The sequence below is a fragment of the Nelumbo lutea genome, chromosome 8 (assembly GCF_056320005.1).
Source record: "Nelumbo lutea isolate HS-2025 chromosome 8, American lotus-T2T, whole genome shotgun sequence".
Taxonomy (NCBI): domain Eukaryota; kingdom Viridiplantae; phylum Streptophyta; class Magnoliopsida; order Proteales; family Nelumbonaceae; genus Nelumbo; species Nelumbo lutea.
This window is the reverse complement of record NC_142691.1, coordinates 32,930,437-32,948,271: the sequence shown is the minus strand read 5'-3', so window position 1 is coordinate 32,948,271 and position 17,835 is coordinate 32,930,437. Positions and strand designations below refer to the sequence as shown.

Here is a 17,835-nt window from a genome sequence, read left to right as displayed (position 1 = left end):
TTCATTCTAATTCACCCCTGATTTCTAGTGCTTTCTTTCTCTAATTTGAATTGGCTATGTGAAAATAGTTACCAACTATGTCCCAATACTTTATATAAACCATTAAAGTATGATTTAGTGTTTAGATAAATTAGTCATAATCACATAACACTGATTTTTATTGTTGTTCTTTAGTCCTATAAGGGATTTTTTTGTAAATATTCACATTTTGTATTTATATATTCTAGCTCTTGGGGTAGGGTCATTCATTCTAATTCACCCCTGATTTCTAGGGCTTTCTTTCTCTAATTCGAATTGGCTATGTTAAAATAGTTACCAATTATGTCCCGATACTTTATATAAACCGTTAAAGTATGGTTTTATGTTTAAATAGATTAGTTATAATCACATAAAACTGATTTTTATTGTTATTAATATATTTTCTAAGATTCTTTTTTCAAGTGTATCCATGTGTATCATATTTTTTCGTTCGTATCTATGTATATCCAACACGTATCCCGATATATCTCTTAAAATTACCTTTCTGATATACTTCGCATTTCCAATACTTTGAACCTTGGCCCCTAGAGGAATTGTAGCTACTCGAACCAGAGGGGCAAAGAATTGCCACCTAAATTTTTGAGAATTGGAAATTTAGGAAGCTTGAGATATTTACAAGAAAAATGGATTTTTATTGGTGACTCATAACCCAATGGGGAATAGAGAGTTGAAGGATTCGGGGACCAAGGTATGGTGCATGAAGGTGTTCGGCACCCCACACACATCCAATCAAACCAACTTTCACTAGACCAATGTTCCAAGGATGATATTTGTAATTTTTGGGCTTAAGATAAAACAAGTTACACTCGAAGCTAGGCAATCGAAAGTAAGAATTAGCAACAATTCTAACAATAAAACTAAATACTAAGAAATAACAATAACCAAACAAAGATAGTATGATCAAATGACTAACTATGCTAGCTATAAACAAACTTAGTGAGAAATTGATCATGTATTTGACTAAATGTAAACAAATATTAGTGAATTACCAAGAGACAAGCCAAGCAAAAATGTATGAGTTACACACTCACTATGGAAGCGGATAAGAAGATTAAAGATTAAAATAACAGGAAAAGAAAAGCTCTCAAAATGACCCAATGCTTATTCATAGACAGTGAAAAAGCTTCCGAACTTGGTAATGTGATCCATGGACTGACCAAAATGAGTCATGAGAAGACAAATGAATTCTTTCTAAGAAACGGTTTAAAAATAGGTAAAACTGAATTTGGGAAGCCGAGTATATGTTAATTCTATGTAATCTAAACGATTTTGATCCGAAGATACTAATTGTTTTTGCACTATTCTCGGTCTGATCTTGAGGAATGTCATCATTGGGAGAGTTTTGAACCAAAACCATGAGAATCCTCAATTTCCATGTATTTAATGTTCTGGTGTCCTGGAAAAATGGATACATATAGTACAATATGCATTGATACGTTGCCGTTTGATACTTTGAACCTTGGCAATATTACCCCAGACAAGGTGTGATTAGGTGAAGGCAGGAATCAGTCCTATGTCTCCCCTGCAATCAGCCAAAAACCTTAATCAACTGAGCCAATTAGCACGTTCAAAGTGTGAAAAGACTTGCCAGCATGAGATTTTACCATAACACACTAACATGCATGTCACTAGTGCATAGGCAATGGCTGTGGAGAATAGTAAAGTTTGTACTCCGTATCACCATTTCTGAGCACTTATCATGCACTTACATCCTAAGGGTGGTATTTTCTCCGTGTTAAAGACCTGTGAAAAACCAAAGAGCACCTCTAAAAAGAAAAGACTGACTTGGAAAATCCAGTAAATGCCTATACGTGAAATATTACTCTCCTTTCATTAAATGTTCCCTCAATACAAGAATCAGCACAACCAATAACAAAAGCTTGGAGAACAATTATACATACTAATACATACAAAAGGTATAGATAAGATGGTGGTTCAGGGCAGTTCCTTCTATCCATCAATATTCTTCATATATTCCTTGGAGAGTTTTGTCTCCATTATTAACTGTTGTTCTTTGAGGAGAGAGTATCCCGACTCCAGTAAAGCCTCCACAGTTTGCTGTTACCACAGCGAATTAGTGCAGAAGGAGGTTAGCTAACACATGATAAGTGTTTTGAATAAGAATTGACAAGCTTCAAAATCTGAAAAAAGAAGAAAATGCAGAAAGCAAAATCTGAAAAGTATAACATGTTTAAGCTCATGATGACCAGATAGTTTAAATACAATGCTATTCAAGACAGTATGAAATAAACAAAGTTTTGATTTGTCTGCATATTAAGTATGCCAAATCATTTTATAATTTATTTATTGAACATTTAAATGCCATTAATCATTTATTTCGCTGAAATAGCATTGTGTTTCCTACTCTGCATGAAGTATGTATCTTGTTGCCTCAGTTTTATGGCAGTTTTAAAAGGGAAAATGTGTCACCTCAAGAAGTTTTTGTATGGGTTGAAGAAATCATCCTTGGTTTGGTTTAATTGGTTCGAAACTTCTTGCAGGAGGTTGTTTTTCTCCAGTCTCAATTAGACCAAATGTTTATGAAAAAGGAAAAAAGTGAATTTATGACCATTCTTATTGTTTATGTCAAATGATATAGTTGTTACTATATATGATGAATGTATAACTTTACTCAAGGTTTAGGGGCAGTGGGCAGCCATTGCAAATTTTAATAGAATGAGGAAAAACACCTGATGAGGAGGGAGAAGGGGGAGGTAAATACCTTACCCCTCAAAATAAAATCCATAAAAGAGAAATATGAGTTCATAATTTACAAACAAAATAAAGGTCTGAGATTTCTTAAAACAAGAAGATAACTGAACATGTAGGCATAGTTTTCAAGGCCCCAAGGTGAGGCTAGGCAACATGGGGGAGCCTTATCACCTAGTCACCTAGGTTATAATTTTTTTTAAGTAAAAAACGTATATCCTAGGGCAGTTTCCTAGGTTCCATAACCATATTTCCTTAATAATTGCCCATAATTTTCATAAGCATAAGCTTCATGTTAAAGTGTAGAAAAACAACATATTCATGAGAAGACAAAGAAGATGTGGCAGAAGAAAATATGTTGATTACACAATATTTTAAGTTCTTCCTTATTGGTTCAGGTTTTGATGTCTTTGAGGGTTCAATACAGCATCTAGCAATGTTTGTGTTGATTAAACACTAACAAATAAGAAAATAATAAAAAGAAATTTATGTAAACACAGAAAATGAACATTTTAGTTTAATAGTGTCTATTTTATAATTAAAACCTCAAAAAATTAAGAATATAAAAGTATTTTATAACACACTGTACAAAACTACTTAGTGATTAGGCCAGGCAAGCCTCCAAGGGCGCCTTGTCGCCTTGACAACTATGCATGTAGGAAAGGTGCCCAAACCATCTGGAACAATTGCAGACCACACCGCACTAGGCAAATCATATATGCTATCGTAAATTCCTGAAGATGCTTCATCACTTCCCATCCTTGCTCTAAACAATCCACCTGGTAATTACCCTCCATGAAAATGTGAAATAATCCAACATCGAATAGACACCATAACTTCTGAACCAAGGAGAGAGAATCAAAACAAGCAAGGAACTTAACTACATCTGTACTCTTAGTGAGAGTCAGCCCATCATACAATGTTCTTGCCTCAGAAATATTATAAGAATCACCATAATGAAAAGAACCAGCCACAACGGAGTTACTTCTAAAATCTCAAACAATACACCTGCCTCCACTTCTATTTTGACCAGCAGAACCATCAACATGTAATACAAATTCATCCAAATTTCCAACCAGTCCAGTGGACCAAAGTAACACAATGAAGCATAGGTTGAGACTTGAGAGGCAACCAGAATCAAAGCTGCAAATTGTTTTTTTCTCAATATTAGAAAGACACATTTTAAATCTAGCCACACCCAACTCCTGCATCCAAGTAACACTTTTATAAATGATGGAAGAAGCAAGCCTAGACATACCTCTCCATTTTCCTTCTATATCTCTCTCCGAATTTCCCAGATGATAATCATAGGAAGAGTTCCAACAGCAAGGCCCCATTGATTATTCTTATAATTCTATCATTAGAAAAATAGAACCATCTAGCCACCCATTGAGAAAGAAGTCATTGAGATGAATATTCAAATGAAGAACATGACTAAAGTAAGACCACATATTATTTTCAAACACCCCAGAAACAAATAAATGATCAGTGGACTCTTCAGAAGGAGAGGCACAGCAGCAACACTTAGAACAAAGACTGTTTCCCAGGCTTTTAATATTTAAGTCTGTAGGGGTTTTATTATGAAGAGCTTTCTGGACAAACACAAATTTTTGGTGGCGATGAAGAGTTCCATAGCCACTGAGAGATGGGTGAATTTTCTCTTCTTTGGCAAACACTATTCCAGGTAGAGATGATTGAAAAATTCTCATCACTGTCCCTTTCAAATCAGATGATCATCACTTTCTAAGGTAAACAATTTCTGATCCATAAACCAAATTACACCAATATCAAGGTTGTTCCAAACAGTAGCCATGTTCCATCTTCCATCACTATAAACTAAATCATTAACCGTAAGTGTGGTGTCAACTTCATCAACATTAATAGAAAGGTCAATTAATGGACCTATATTTTTTGATCAACTTTTTTTTATCAAATTAATGGACCTATATCAAACCACCAATCTAGCCAAAAGTTTAAATTACCTCAACCAATCAACCACATTGAATCACCACATCTGTATATTGGAAATTCTTTTTCCAAGTGTAAGAGCCATGGGAAAATTCCTGTGCCAACACGATGTGTCTGTTTTTGAGAGAATGGGCTTTAAAAATTGTGACTATAAAGTTTTTTCCCACAAATACACTCCAACGAGATTTCAATCTAAACCTCAAACTAACAACCTGAAAGGCTTCTAATATTGAGACCACCTTCCTCGAAAGGGTTTAGGCTCAGCATCCTTAGATGCCCATAAGAACCGAATGAACACTCTCCAATCTATGAAGCACTTTATCTGGTGCTGCAATAGAAGAAATAAGAAGAATGGGTAAACTAGAGAGCACATTTCTAATCAGAACAATTTTAGCGCCCTGAGGTAGAAGCTGACCCTTCCATCTAGCAATTATTTTGTTAATCTTGTTGACAATATCCTCAAATAGGCTAGCACCACATCATCTTTTATTAATGCGAACACCAAGATAAACAAAATGGAGTTTCTTCCGAGTACAACCAGTGCATCTCTCCACAATGGAACTCTATTTGGAGACAATTTATTAGAAACAACAAAGCAACTTTTGCTCTTATTTACCAACATCCCAAAGGCCTTCCAATAATGAGACAAAAAATCTGTAAAACTTTTTAAAGGTTTTTTATTACCTGTCAAAAAGATAATGGTGTCATCTGCATAAGGATTATGAGAAAGAGTAGGACATCCACAAGGCACATGGTAGCTATCTACTTTTATATTCATAAACACCTTCTTAAGGCCCCTACTCAGTACCTCCTTGGTGAAAATAAAAATGTATGGAAAAAATGGCTCTCCCTTGTCTCAAGCCTCTAGAGGATTTATAAAAACTTGAAGAGAACCATTCACCAAAACACAGAGAATGAGCAATTAACCAGTCTTCTTAACAAGATTAATCCATACTCAAGAAAAACTAAAACATTGCGACAACTTAAGAGTAAAGCTCCAATCCATCCTATTGTATGCCTAGCCATGTCTAATTTAAGGATAATAGTACCACCCAAAATTCTGTCAATCTCCTGAACCAATTCTTGAACAATGGCAATATTATCTAAAATATTCCTACCCTGAACAACAGCTCCCTACTCTTCAGAAATCAATTTAGGCAAAATAGTACTAAGCCTTACCGTCATCAACTTTGCAATAATTTTGTAGATGAAATTGCCCACACTAATGGGTCTAAAATCAGCAAAGGTTCTTCAATTGGTCTGTCTTAGGAATAAGATCAACAAAACAATAAAGTAAAACTTCTCAGCATGCTTCCACCATTAAATATGTAAGCAACAGCGACACATTTCCCCAACAAGTGGTGAAGAAATGACCAGTAAACCGGTGTGAACCTGGTGAACAATCCCTGTTTATGTCAAATACAATTCCTCTAACTTCAGTCAAAGTAGGGACCTTCATAAGAAAGCCATTATCTAAGTTATTCACCAGCCTGGGAAGCACTTCAAAGATAGAATCATCAGCCACCAATGATGATATTCAAAAATACAAAAATACATAAATTTTCAAAAATATCCCTTGTTCCCAACAATACAAAAATACATAAATTTTCAAAAAATTCCACTTTTGACTCTTTAGCTTCTACATCATTTGGCCTTGGTTCAAAAATTGGAGGGACCTTTATGTGACCTTTATGCGATAGGCAGATACCACTTAGATTAAAAGTAAAATTCTATATAGGCCAGCTATGTTATATGAAGTAGAGTGTTGGGTAGTCCCTATAAGTGGTCCCTAAAATTCTAGTCCCTATAGGAGGGATTTCCAGTTTTATCAAGCTTTATAATCAACAAATGGAGGAGATATTTCCAATCCTTTTAATATTCCAGTTAGACCTATCATCAGTGTAGATAATCAAGACTGCTATTCAGTCTTGATCACTAAGAGATTTCAGGTTCGATGAGAAGAGAATATGAAGAAGATGTAAAGGGAAGAGTGGGAGAAGAGCAATAGAACACAGAATTTTAGGAGAAGAACAGAATCTCAATTATTCTGCCGCCGCCACTTTAAGATAGTATATATAGGTTATCTCAAGTTACATGAAAGGACATATCTGCCCTTGGTGTTTACATCATAACTATTAACAAATAACAAACAATATAAAACTGAAACTGAAACTGAAACTAGTAATAACAGAACTGAAAAAAATAACAACCACAGCTGTGACTACCCTACGGACAGAGTGAAACCACAACTGTGGGGTCTACGTCACTGTTCTCTACACTCCCCCTCAAGTTGGGAGTATATGTTCATCATTCCCAACTTGGATAGATCCGCCTCTAGCTTCTTTCTTGATACGACTTTAGTAAGAATGTCTGCTAGTTGCATACTGGATGTGATGTAAGGGAGGCATACTTCTTGAGATGAGACCCTCTCTCGCACAAAATGACGGTCAACTTCAATGTGTTTGGTTCTGTCATGCTGTACTGGATTATGTGCTATATTAATGGCGACTTGATTATCACAGTACAACATCAGGGGCTTCTCATACTCAATACCCAACTCCTCAAGTAGAGATCTTAGCCATAGAATTTCAGCCATTCCATTGGCCATGGACCTGTATTCTGCTTCAGCACTTGACCGGGAGACAACACTTTGTTTCTTACTTCTCCAGGAGACAAGGTTTCCTCCCACAAGGGCACAATATTCCGAGATAGACCTTCTATCATCAACACTCCCAGCCCAATCTGCATCAGTATAAACCTCCAACTTCATGTGATTGTTGTTCTTGAAAAGTATGCCCCTACCTGGGCATCTCTTCAAGTAAGCTAAGATTCTTTCTGCCGCAAGAAGATGTGTGGTTCTAGGAGAATGCATGTATTGGCTGACAACACTAACAGCATAGGTAATATCTGGCCGAGTGAGGCACAGAGATATAGGAGCTTTCCCACCAGTTGTTGGAACATAACTTTGTCTTCTAGAGGCTCCCCACTCTCGGCACTAATCCTGTGATTCTGTTCAATTGGTGTATCTGCAGGCTTGACACCTAACTTTCCAGTTTCTGCCAACAAGTCTAGAACATATTTCCTCTGAGATATGAAGATCCCCTGTTTAGATCTAGCAACCTCAATACCCGAAAAATACCGAAGTACACCAAGGTCCTTCACCTCAAATTCTTGTTGAAGAAGCTGTTTAAGAGACTCAATCTCATGGTTATCATTCCCTGTGACCACAATATCATCAACATATACTGCCAATAGTGTCAAAGAGGACTCCACCCTCTTGATGAATAGGGTATGATCTGGCCGGGCCTGTACATATCCAAACTTCACAAGTGCTAGTCTGAATCTATCGAACCAAGCCCTAGGTGACTGTTTCAAACCATACAAAGCCTTGTTGAGCCGGCAGACCTTCTTACCTACTTCTACATCATAGAATCCAGGAGGCAAACGCATGTAAACTTCTTCCTACAGATCTCCATTCAGAAAGGCATTGTTCACGTCCATTTGGTATAAAGGCCAGGTGTGACTTGCTGCAAGAGACAAGAGAACTCGAATAGTAGTCATCTTGGATACTAGTGCAAATGTCTCCAAGTAATCTATGCCATAAGTCTATGTAAACCCTCTTGCAACTAACCGAGCTTTGTACCTCTCAATAGATCCATCTGCATTATGCTTCACCGTAAATACCCATCTGCATCCGACTGGTTTCTTTCCTTTTGGCAAATCAACTACCTCCCAGGTGTTGTTCTTCAATAGAGCATCCATCTCAACTTGCATTGCATCTTTCCATTCAGGGACGGATAGGGCTTCTTGCACTGTTCTTGGAATAGAGACATTGGAAATGGAGCTAAGGTAGGACCTGTAGGTAGGAGATAGACGATCATAGGATAAAAAATGGGAAATACAGCGAGTTGTGGATGTGGTACAATGTCGTTTCCCTTTACGGACTGCAATTGGAAGGTCAAGATCATCTGTAGGGGATGTCTCTGTGGGCTCCGTGACTGAAGTATCTGGACCTGGAGCTGCAGATAAGATTGGAGCTGGTCTGGACTGCTGATGATCAGGATCAACCTGCCTGCACCGCCTGTGATAAACCCTCAACTCCTAATCCCGCTGACCACCCTCACCATTGCGGTTCTCATCACCCAATGGAATAGGTAAAGGAACTGCCCCACTCTCACTGCTCTCCCCCTGAAGACAGGAACTCAAACCCCCACTCTCACTACTCTCCCCCTGAGGGGCAACCCGAGGATAATAGGGTGTCCCCTCAAAGAAAGTGACATCCATGGAGACAAACTTCCTCCCGGAGACAGGATCATAACAGCAATAACCCTTTTGAGTTTGTGCATAACCAAGGAAGATGCATTTGGAGGCTTTGGGTTCGAACTTGGAGGGATGGGGTCCGAGAAGCTGAACAAAACAAGTGCAACCGAATGTCTTAAGGGGAATAGAAAACAAGTCCTCACGTGGGTGTAGAAGCGAAAAAGGAGACCGCATATCAAGGACCCTGGAAGGGACCCGATTAATAAGGTACACCGCCGTGAGGATAGCATCCCCCCAGAAACGAATAGGGACATTGGAAGTAAACATGAGGCTTCGAGCCACTTCCAAAATGTGCCTATTCTTCCTCTCGGCAACTCCATTCTGCTGAGGTGTATGAGGGCAAGAGCTCTGGTAGAGAACCCCATGATGATGAAGATAAGATGTTAATGATTTGGCAAAGTATTCCTTTGCGTTATTAGATCGAAGAACTTTGATCTTGGCATCAAATTGAGTTAGAATCATTTGGTGAAAATTTTGGGTCAGGGAAGGTACCTCATCTCGTGAACACATGAGATAAACCCAAGAGAACCGGGTATGGTCATCAACAAATAACAAAAAATATTTGTACCCACCCATGGAAGGGATATGATAAGGCCCCCAAACATCAGTATGCACAATATCAAAAGGATTATCACTCTTTTTACTACTCAATAAATAAGGCTTTCTACAATGCTTGGCAAACTCACAACTTTCACACTGTAATTGAGACAACTCAATAGACTCAAATAAAGTAGGAAACAGACTTTGTAAAGATCGAAAAGACAAATGACCTAATCAATTATGCCAAAGCATAACCGGACTCACACTCTAAGAAACAAAAGATAACTTCTCTACTGACTCTCCCTGACGGAACCGCTCCCCGAGCAGATAGATCCCATTCGTCTCACGGCCAGTCCCAATCACCTTCTGCGTCTCCAAGTCCTGAAAAACACATCGGTCAGGGAAGAAGGTTACTGAGCAGTTCATATGCTTGGTAATACTACTGACTGAAAGAAGGTTAGTATCAAGTTTAGGCACATGCAAAATAGATGATAGGGACATAGTATCTGAAAGCTTGATGTCACCCTTCCCAGAAATCGGAACCAGGGAGCCATCAGCAATAGATACCTTATCTCTACCAGAAGACAAATGGTAAATAGTAAACAGTGAAGGCAAGTGAAAATGTGGCTGTTGGAGTAGATATAGTTGATGATGACTATCAAGAGTTTGACCAGACTTCCACTAAGAAAATATTGACATCTAAGGTGTGGGAAGAAATGGAAAAGATTAATTCGGAGAAGGCACGATGTAAGCACTGCATGAAAATATTACAAGGTAAGTCAAGTAAGGGAACTACTCACTTAAAGCGTCATTTAGAGCATTGCCCTAGACGTAGAATTCAGGATATTAGATGGTACAAAGTAACTACTCAATCAAACACCGATGGGAGTACTTCTTTGAAAAACTACAAGTTTGATCAACAAGAGTCTCGTAGGGCATTATCAATTTTTCTTGTATGTGAAAAACACCTTTTTACTACTGTTGAAGAACCTGATTTTAGATTCTTTATACAATCTATAAATCCTGAATTTAAAAATGTGAGTAGGCATACTGCTAAAAGAGATATCATGTCTAGCAGTGAAAGAGAGAGAGGGTGCAAAGTGTGCTAATACACTTGGTCAGATTTGTTTAACTTCCGACAATTGGAGATCTGAGCACACTGATGATGAATTCATGTGTATAACTAACTCATTGGATTGACAACAATTGGAAGTTACAGAAAAGAATTATTCGCTTTAAAGCTTTGGCACCTCCTTTTGATGGACTATCTTTAGCAGATGAGGTGGCCATGTGCTTAAGCGAATGGAATATCGATTAGAAAAATTTTAGCATCACATTAGATAATGCTAGTTTCAATGGTGTGATGGCTAACTCTTTGAAATTGAGATCTTCAATACATAAATCTTTGGTGTGTGGTGGTGATTTTTTCAAAGTTCATTGTTGTAGCCATATTTTGAATCTTATTGTGCAAGATGGTTTGAATATTGTTGATGATGTTTCTAAGATTCGGGATGGTGTGAAAATATAAAGAAATCAGCTGCCCAGAAGCATAGATTTTATGAACTTGCTGAAAAAAGTTTTCACTTAAACACAACTAGAAGATTGAGGTTAGATATGTGTGTGATATGGAATTCAACTTATTTGATGCTTGAACATGCCATTTATGATGTTTATGCTTTCAGAAGAAGAATGGGGAAAAATGGATAAGCTTCACAAGTTCTTAAAGGTTTTTTATGATGTTACTTGCATGTTTTCTGCCACTAAGTACCCTACTTCAAACATTTACTTCAAGGGAGTGTGGATGATTCATAGACATTTGATGTTAGTGAGTAAGGAACCTCATAATTTTATGACTGACATGGTTAGAAAAATGAAGGAGAAATTTGATAAAATTGGGCTGAATATAGTATGATTTTGTCTTGTGCTGCTATGTTGGATACTCGTTGCAAGATTAGGTTAGTGGAGTATTGTTTTGATAAACATTATGGGAATGAAGTTGAAGAGCATGTTAATGCTATAACTAAAACTCTCCATGATTTGTTTAATGAATACAACGAAAATTTTTCCTCCACCTCCTTTGTTGGATCTTCTAGTCAATTTGACATGAGTGAGAGAAATGATGATAGTGATAGGTTTGAGGATTATAGGCAATTTTTGAATTCAAAAAGAAAGATTCAAAGTGAAAATATTCAGTTAGACCTTTATTAGGAGGAACAAAACCTTGATATCAAAGCAGATGTTGATGTTTTGGAGTATTGGAATAAGAGTTCACTTAGGTATCCTGAATTGGCATCAATGGCTCGAGGGCTATTCCTATTTCCACAGTTGCATCCGAATTTGCATTTAGCATTGGAAAGAAGGTGATCAATCATTGGAGAAGTTCACTTAAGTCTAAGACAATTCAAGCTTTGGTTTGTTTTGAAGATTGGCTTCGTGCACAAGGCCTTGTATTAGGTAATTTTTTTTTATTTATTGTTTATTAAAATATATGATTCATTGAATTTTTTCTAATAGATTTTCCAATTGTATGCAGGGGGATCAAGCTTGTTAGGGGCTTCTTCAGGATCAAGCTTGTTAGAAGAGGATGGAGAATCAAATAGTAGTGATGATGATGATGAAAATGTTGAACTTGATGATATGTTTTAGATATTATAATAACATATATTTCCATTATTTATTTGTCATTTGACATGATAACAAATTACATATGTGACATGGGTACTGAATTTATCTCTTATTTTCTTTTGTAGGATGGCTTGGAACTTGGAAGTTGGAATGTTCAATCTTGTTGGTGAATTCAAGAACGAATGGAGATGGCTAGAAGCCTAGAACATGTTTTGTTTGATATGGTCATATGGGCAATGAAGTCTTTTATTTTATATTTTAGAATGGCTTGGAACTTGAGAGTTGGAATATTCCATCTTGTTGGTGAATTCAATAACGGATAGAGAACATGTTTTATGGATTTTGTTTGTCTTATTCAGATTATTTTTTTATGACTTTGGAGGAACATGAACTTGAAGTTATATGAATTTAGTTTTAGTGTGTGATGCTATTTGTAGGAATATGAACCTATATGATTTGCTCCTATGTGTTTTATTTCAGGTTTGCCTTGGTTGTATAGAAACAACCAAACAATGGGGAATATATTAAACAACCTTAAAGAAGGTTGTTGATTCACTTGATTGTAAGAAAAAAAGAATGAAATTAAAAGGGGTTATGTGATTGCCCATTTGAATAAATTTTTTGATTTAAGAATGTGAAACTGTGTTTTAAAACGTAAAAGAAAGGGAAAAAAACCATCTTGTAGGCCCATTGTTCATTTAAATAGGGGAAAAAACATCTGAATTAAAATAGATAATGTAGGGAAAAATTTTAATTTCTTTTATTAGGTCAGGCTTCATGCTCGGGCTCGGGCCCAAGTTATAGGCCCATTGGTCGGGCCGGGCTCGGGCTCGGGCCTAACATTTTTCCATTAATGAAGAGTAAAAGCCTGACCCAAGCCCGGCCCGGCCCGGCCCATGAACAGGTCTAGTCATATGGTCAACGACACTAGAATCAATCATTCAAGGGATCTTATGATTACCTAAGATAGAAGCATGATTCATAGTAGCTTGAATACCTGAATGGGCATATGTGGACAAGGAGCCATTTCCTAAAGATGTACTACCTACAGTAGTGGACTCTAAGTGGCTGATGAGTCGTCCATACTTTTCATACCCTACTCTAGCAGCTGCGAGCTTCTCCCCCACAGACTTCTCATCACTATAACCCTTTCCAACCTTAGAACAAGCGGCTACATTGGCATTGCCACTCTTCCCAGTCCCACTCTTCTAACTATTGTTTAGGCTTAGGACAAAGTCACTTCACCTTTCACCAAAATATTGTCTGACGATGTCATACTCAGGATTGAATCCAGAGTATCCATTAAGTCAATCGTATCCACTCTTCCCGGTTTTTCTCCAACCTCCTATGGGTCTCAACATTTTTAGTACACCCTCACACAATCATATCCATTAAGTCAATCTCCTGCCAAAGTGATTTCAGCATGGAGAAATAAACAACTAAAGGTTTCTCCCTCTGTCTTAAATTATTAACATCATTCTTCAGCTTGTAAGCCCTAGTAACATTCAACTTCTAGGAATAGGTTTCTATAACACTATCCCACACCACCTTTGTAGTCTCCATCCATGGGTAATGTTGACTGGTATGAGGTTGCATGGAATTCACTAACCAGCCTACTACAATATAGTTCACTTGCATCCACCTCTCATAGGTGGGATCATCCTCTGTAGATTTCTCCTTGGTTCCAATGATGTACCCCCATTTCCCTCTACTGCAAATATGAATCTTTATAGACTACGACCAAGCTAGGAAATTAGTTCCACCCAACTTTATTGAGGTTACTACCCCTAATAGAGTCTCCACAGCCTGGACCAAATTCGAAATCTATGGATAGTTTTATCTCACCTCCAATTCGCTCCATTGGCCGAATGGAGACAAACGAAAATCAAAATAAGGTACAACTAGTCAAGACTTACTATCCTAAGTCCAGAACTGCTCTTCAAATAGCCAAATGAGGGTTTTCATCGAACCCAGCAAAATGGGAGAAAGGGAGAAAGTCTATCCACTCCTACCAGAAGCTACAGAAATCTATCCAACTTGGATCGATCTTTATGGTAATCAAAAATCTTCTTTTCTATCCCCAAGTGCCACTTCCAGACTATCTCTATACCTTGTAATTAGAAAAGACTCCAGGGTTTTCAAAAACTCTCTAAGAACCTGCCTTGGGCCTTAAACCAGCACTGCAACCTCTCCAAAAACCTCCTCTAACTGGCTGAACACTCGTTAATCAATTAACCAATCAACTCTCCATACAACCTGTGTATGAGATTAATGAGAAGAGAAGAGAAGGTAGGACCACCACTCTAATACCAAGTTGCAAATCCTACCAGCAATAATTTTAAATAAATAAAAGAAAAACAAGAGAGAAGAAGATTGAAAGAGATGGAGGTGAGAGAAGTGGAGGAAGAAGATGGAAGAAAGGGAAGGAGAAGAGAGAGTAGTTTGATCCTCTCTTCAGCCCCCAACAATATCTTTTATTCTCTTATTATAATAATGAGGACAATTAAATGGTTACCCTTAGTAGGGCTGCCAACACTAAAGACAATAATAAAAGAAGAAAAAACAGGCCCATAACTAAGTCCCACTACTAACAAACACAAGTCATAAACATAACTTAAAGAGAAAAAGAAACTAAAGCCCGTTCGCCCATCATCTCCACAAAAATTTATACCAATGTTTAGAAAACAAACCAGACCAGTTGGTCGAACTGGTTAAATTGTGACTAGGCCCCCAGATGGTTCAGTCATACCCTAAAACTGTTATCACCAAAAAACAAAAGCAGCTAAAACCATCCACTTGGCTGGTCCAACTTGGGAACTGGTTAACTGGTCCCAGTTTTGTGTAACCAGCCAGTTTTTATCATTCTTATTTTACTTTATATGCAAACTTCTAGAGGCCATAACTTTTCACTTAGTTATTCAATTGAGGTGTTCCCAAGGGTCAAAGGCACCTTGCCCTACTATTTTTTCAAACAAAAATGCCTTTTTGAGCCTCAAATCTTAATTTTTAATATAAAAATTTGAAACTAAAATAAGAAATATATGTTATAGAATAATATAATTATATATTTGAAATATACGTATATAATTAATATTATTACGCATCTATTAGTAAAGATGGTTCAAATGTTGTGCTTTTACTAAATAGGTCCAAGTTTAATACAAGTAAATTTCAATTCATTTTGTTCATGAAATACAATATCAATGTAAATTTTAGTTCATTTTACCAATAACATATATATTTTGATCATTTTTAGTATAATTTAATTTACTTATATCATTCAATATCCAATCATAATCTGAATTTGATTCGAATCTGACATAAATTCAACGGATAGAATTAGAATCTGATTTGAATTCAAATACAAATCAAATTTGGATCTACCTTTATCCAATTTGATTCAATCCTTTTGCAGTCCTATCTAAAATTGCCATTGTAAGTGCTACTATAAGCTCTCAAAAGCATGGTTTTTAAAACTGACTTAGTGATCGAACCGGTCAGGGGTCCGGTTACCGATTCGAACAGTCTGACCATTCAAACCGAACGCTTGGCCCGTTCTGACAGAAAAATAAAAAAATAAAAAATTTCCAAAAAAAATAAAAAATGGTCAAAACCATTCGAACAGTTAACCACCCGGTTCAGCGATTCGCTGACCAAAATCAACGGTTTTGGGGGGAAATCTGGTTTTTGGGGAAAACGGAACCGGTCAAGTCCCGGTTTTTCCAGTCTGACTGTCCGGTCCGGTCCGGTTTTGAAAACCATGCTCAAAAGAGTTGCCTCACTACCACAGTAGATAAAAATTGGAGGCACTGGACTAGGCTATAACTTTATCTCCAACAACAAATTCAAATCCATTCAACCTCCTTTCTTGCAGTTCTTAAAGCTATGACTTTGGACAAAGACCCATCCAGAGATTTGAGGCCCAAGAAATTGGTTGAGTTAGATATACAAAATTGTTTCTTGGATGCCCAAGAAACTGCACCCCCTACATAGGACAAAGACCCATCCAGAGATGGACTTGTTAGTAATTTAACTTGCATCATTATACATTTATTCCCTTCTAGTACAGTTAGAAAATCATTGTAATCCAATCCACGTAAGGTATTCTAGGCCTCTTCCAATTGCATTCTAATGCTTTTCATTGGGATTACTTGCAAATCTATTTAATTTGCAAATAGAATAAATTATATCAAGTCTGACACAAACCATTGTAGATACTAAGCTACCAATAGCACTAGCATATGCAAGTTGAGCTACTACTCTACCAGAATTTTTAACTAGTTTTATACTATTGTCACATGGAGTGTCAATATTCGTTTATGCTTGGATTTTTCAAGAATTTCCTCAATGTAGTGTGATTGGCTTAAAGCAAATCACCCATTAAATTTATTAACTTTAATTCCCAAGATGATATCAACTTCCCCTATATCCTCCGTATCTATGAATAAACATTTATCAGCACCATTGTGTTTAAAACCAAAAGATAAAATAAAAAAGGCAGCCCAGTGGATGAGGCTCCCACTAATGTGGGGTCTGGTGAAGGATCGATGCGCGCAGCCTTAGCCCTGCATACTAGAATCAAAATTTCCATGCCATTATTTAGATGCCTGCTTCAAATCATATAAAGACTTAACTAATTTGTAGATTCTTTTTCATTTCTAGGAAGGTCAAATCCTTCTAGTTGTTCCATATATACTTCCAAACACTATCTAAGAATGTTGATTTTACATTTAGAGTCTACTTTGTTTTAATGTCCCTATTGTTGGTTCTGACATCCACTTAGGATTGTCCGATAATTTAGGGTATACATTGGATTGGAAGACCAAGAGATAACTCAATGCAACCTCTTTCATTACCTTGGTTTAATAATTCATAACAAAGGAGAGATTGAAGATGTTGTACATAGAAGTAGAATAGGATGGGCAAAATGGACGGGTGCATCTAAAGCCTGAAAGTGGCTATTTCAAGCAAGAAAATGCTGATGGTTAGCTATTTATCCTGGTCACCCCTCCCAAAACCACAGATAGTTGGGACCAAGGATGGGTAACCTTTTATGTGGAAGAATCTATTTGACTACTCATCAAAGAAATTGCACAGTATTCAAACTCTGTAGTAGTGCTGCCCCCAACAGGGATGCAATTAACCACAAGTACTACACTTGTTTCCATGGAACAAACTGAAATGAGAAGGGCTAATTGTCTATTTGGCACTACCTACAAGAACTCTTGGCATAAAAAGTGACTTGTTCAATTCAACTCCTTGAGCCCATAAGACAGAATTCTCTTTCATTATACATGATAGGAGCTTATGCCTTCAATTCTCTTTCAATTGTAGAATCATTTGTTCAAATCTTGAGAAATCATTTTTCTTGTTTAATATGCTTATGCTCAATTAGTATTTCTCCCTGCAAAAATGGACTTAGCTACTAGGTAATAATGCAACATAGGATGCATGTAGCCAGTTACAAGGAAAATCATAGAACTCATTCAAGTAATATTTAGTTTAAGGTACTTCAATATTCTGTTATGAAGTTCTATCCCTTTTTGTATTCTAATGGAATTACATGCACAAGTCATATGTTTTCTGTGTTAAGAAATGCTAAATGCTAATACACTTGCAATCTTTAAGTACCAT

The 17,835-nt window shown here is 37.0% G+C and overlaps 1 protein-coding gene across 6 annotated transcripts in view; it reads right to left on the bottom strand.

The window, feature by feature from the left end:
- Positions 1–1,076: 1,076 nt before the first annotated feature.
- The window catches only part of LOC148843742 (P-loop containing nucleoside triphosphate hydrolases superfamily protein), a 94,867-nt gene continuing 78,108 nt past the window's right edge, over positions 1,077–17,835 (bottom strand). For 2 of the 6 annotated variants that reach the window (XM_088956476.1, XM_088956472.1), the window contains 2 exons: positions 9,841–9,957; positions 1,965–2,097 (listed from right to left, as the gene is read on the bottom strand). In XM_088956476.1, the coding sequence (XP_088812602.1) occupies positions 9,844–9,957 (114 nt within the window). In that variant the 3' untranslated portion in view covers positions 1,965–2,097; positions 9,841–9,843. Of the gene's footprint in view, positions 1,562–1,643; positions 1,783–1,847; positions 2,098–9,840; positions 9,958–17,835 lie in introns of those variants that run through there. The other 4 variants (XM_088956477.1, XM_088956473.1, XR_016102791.1 and 1 more) reach the window with 3 other exon arrangements.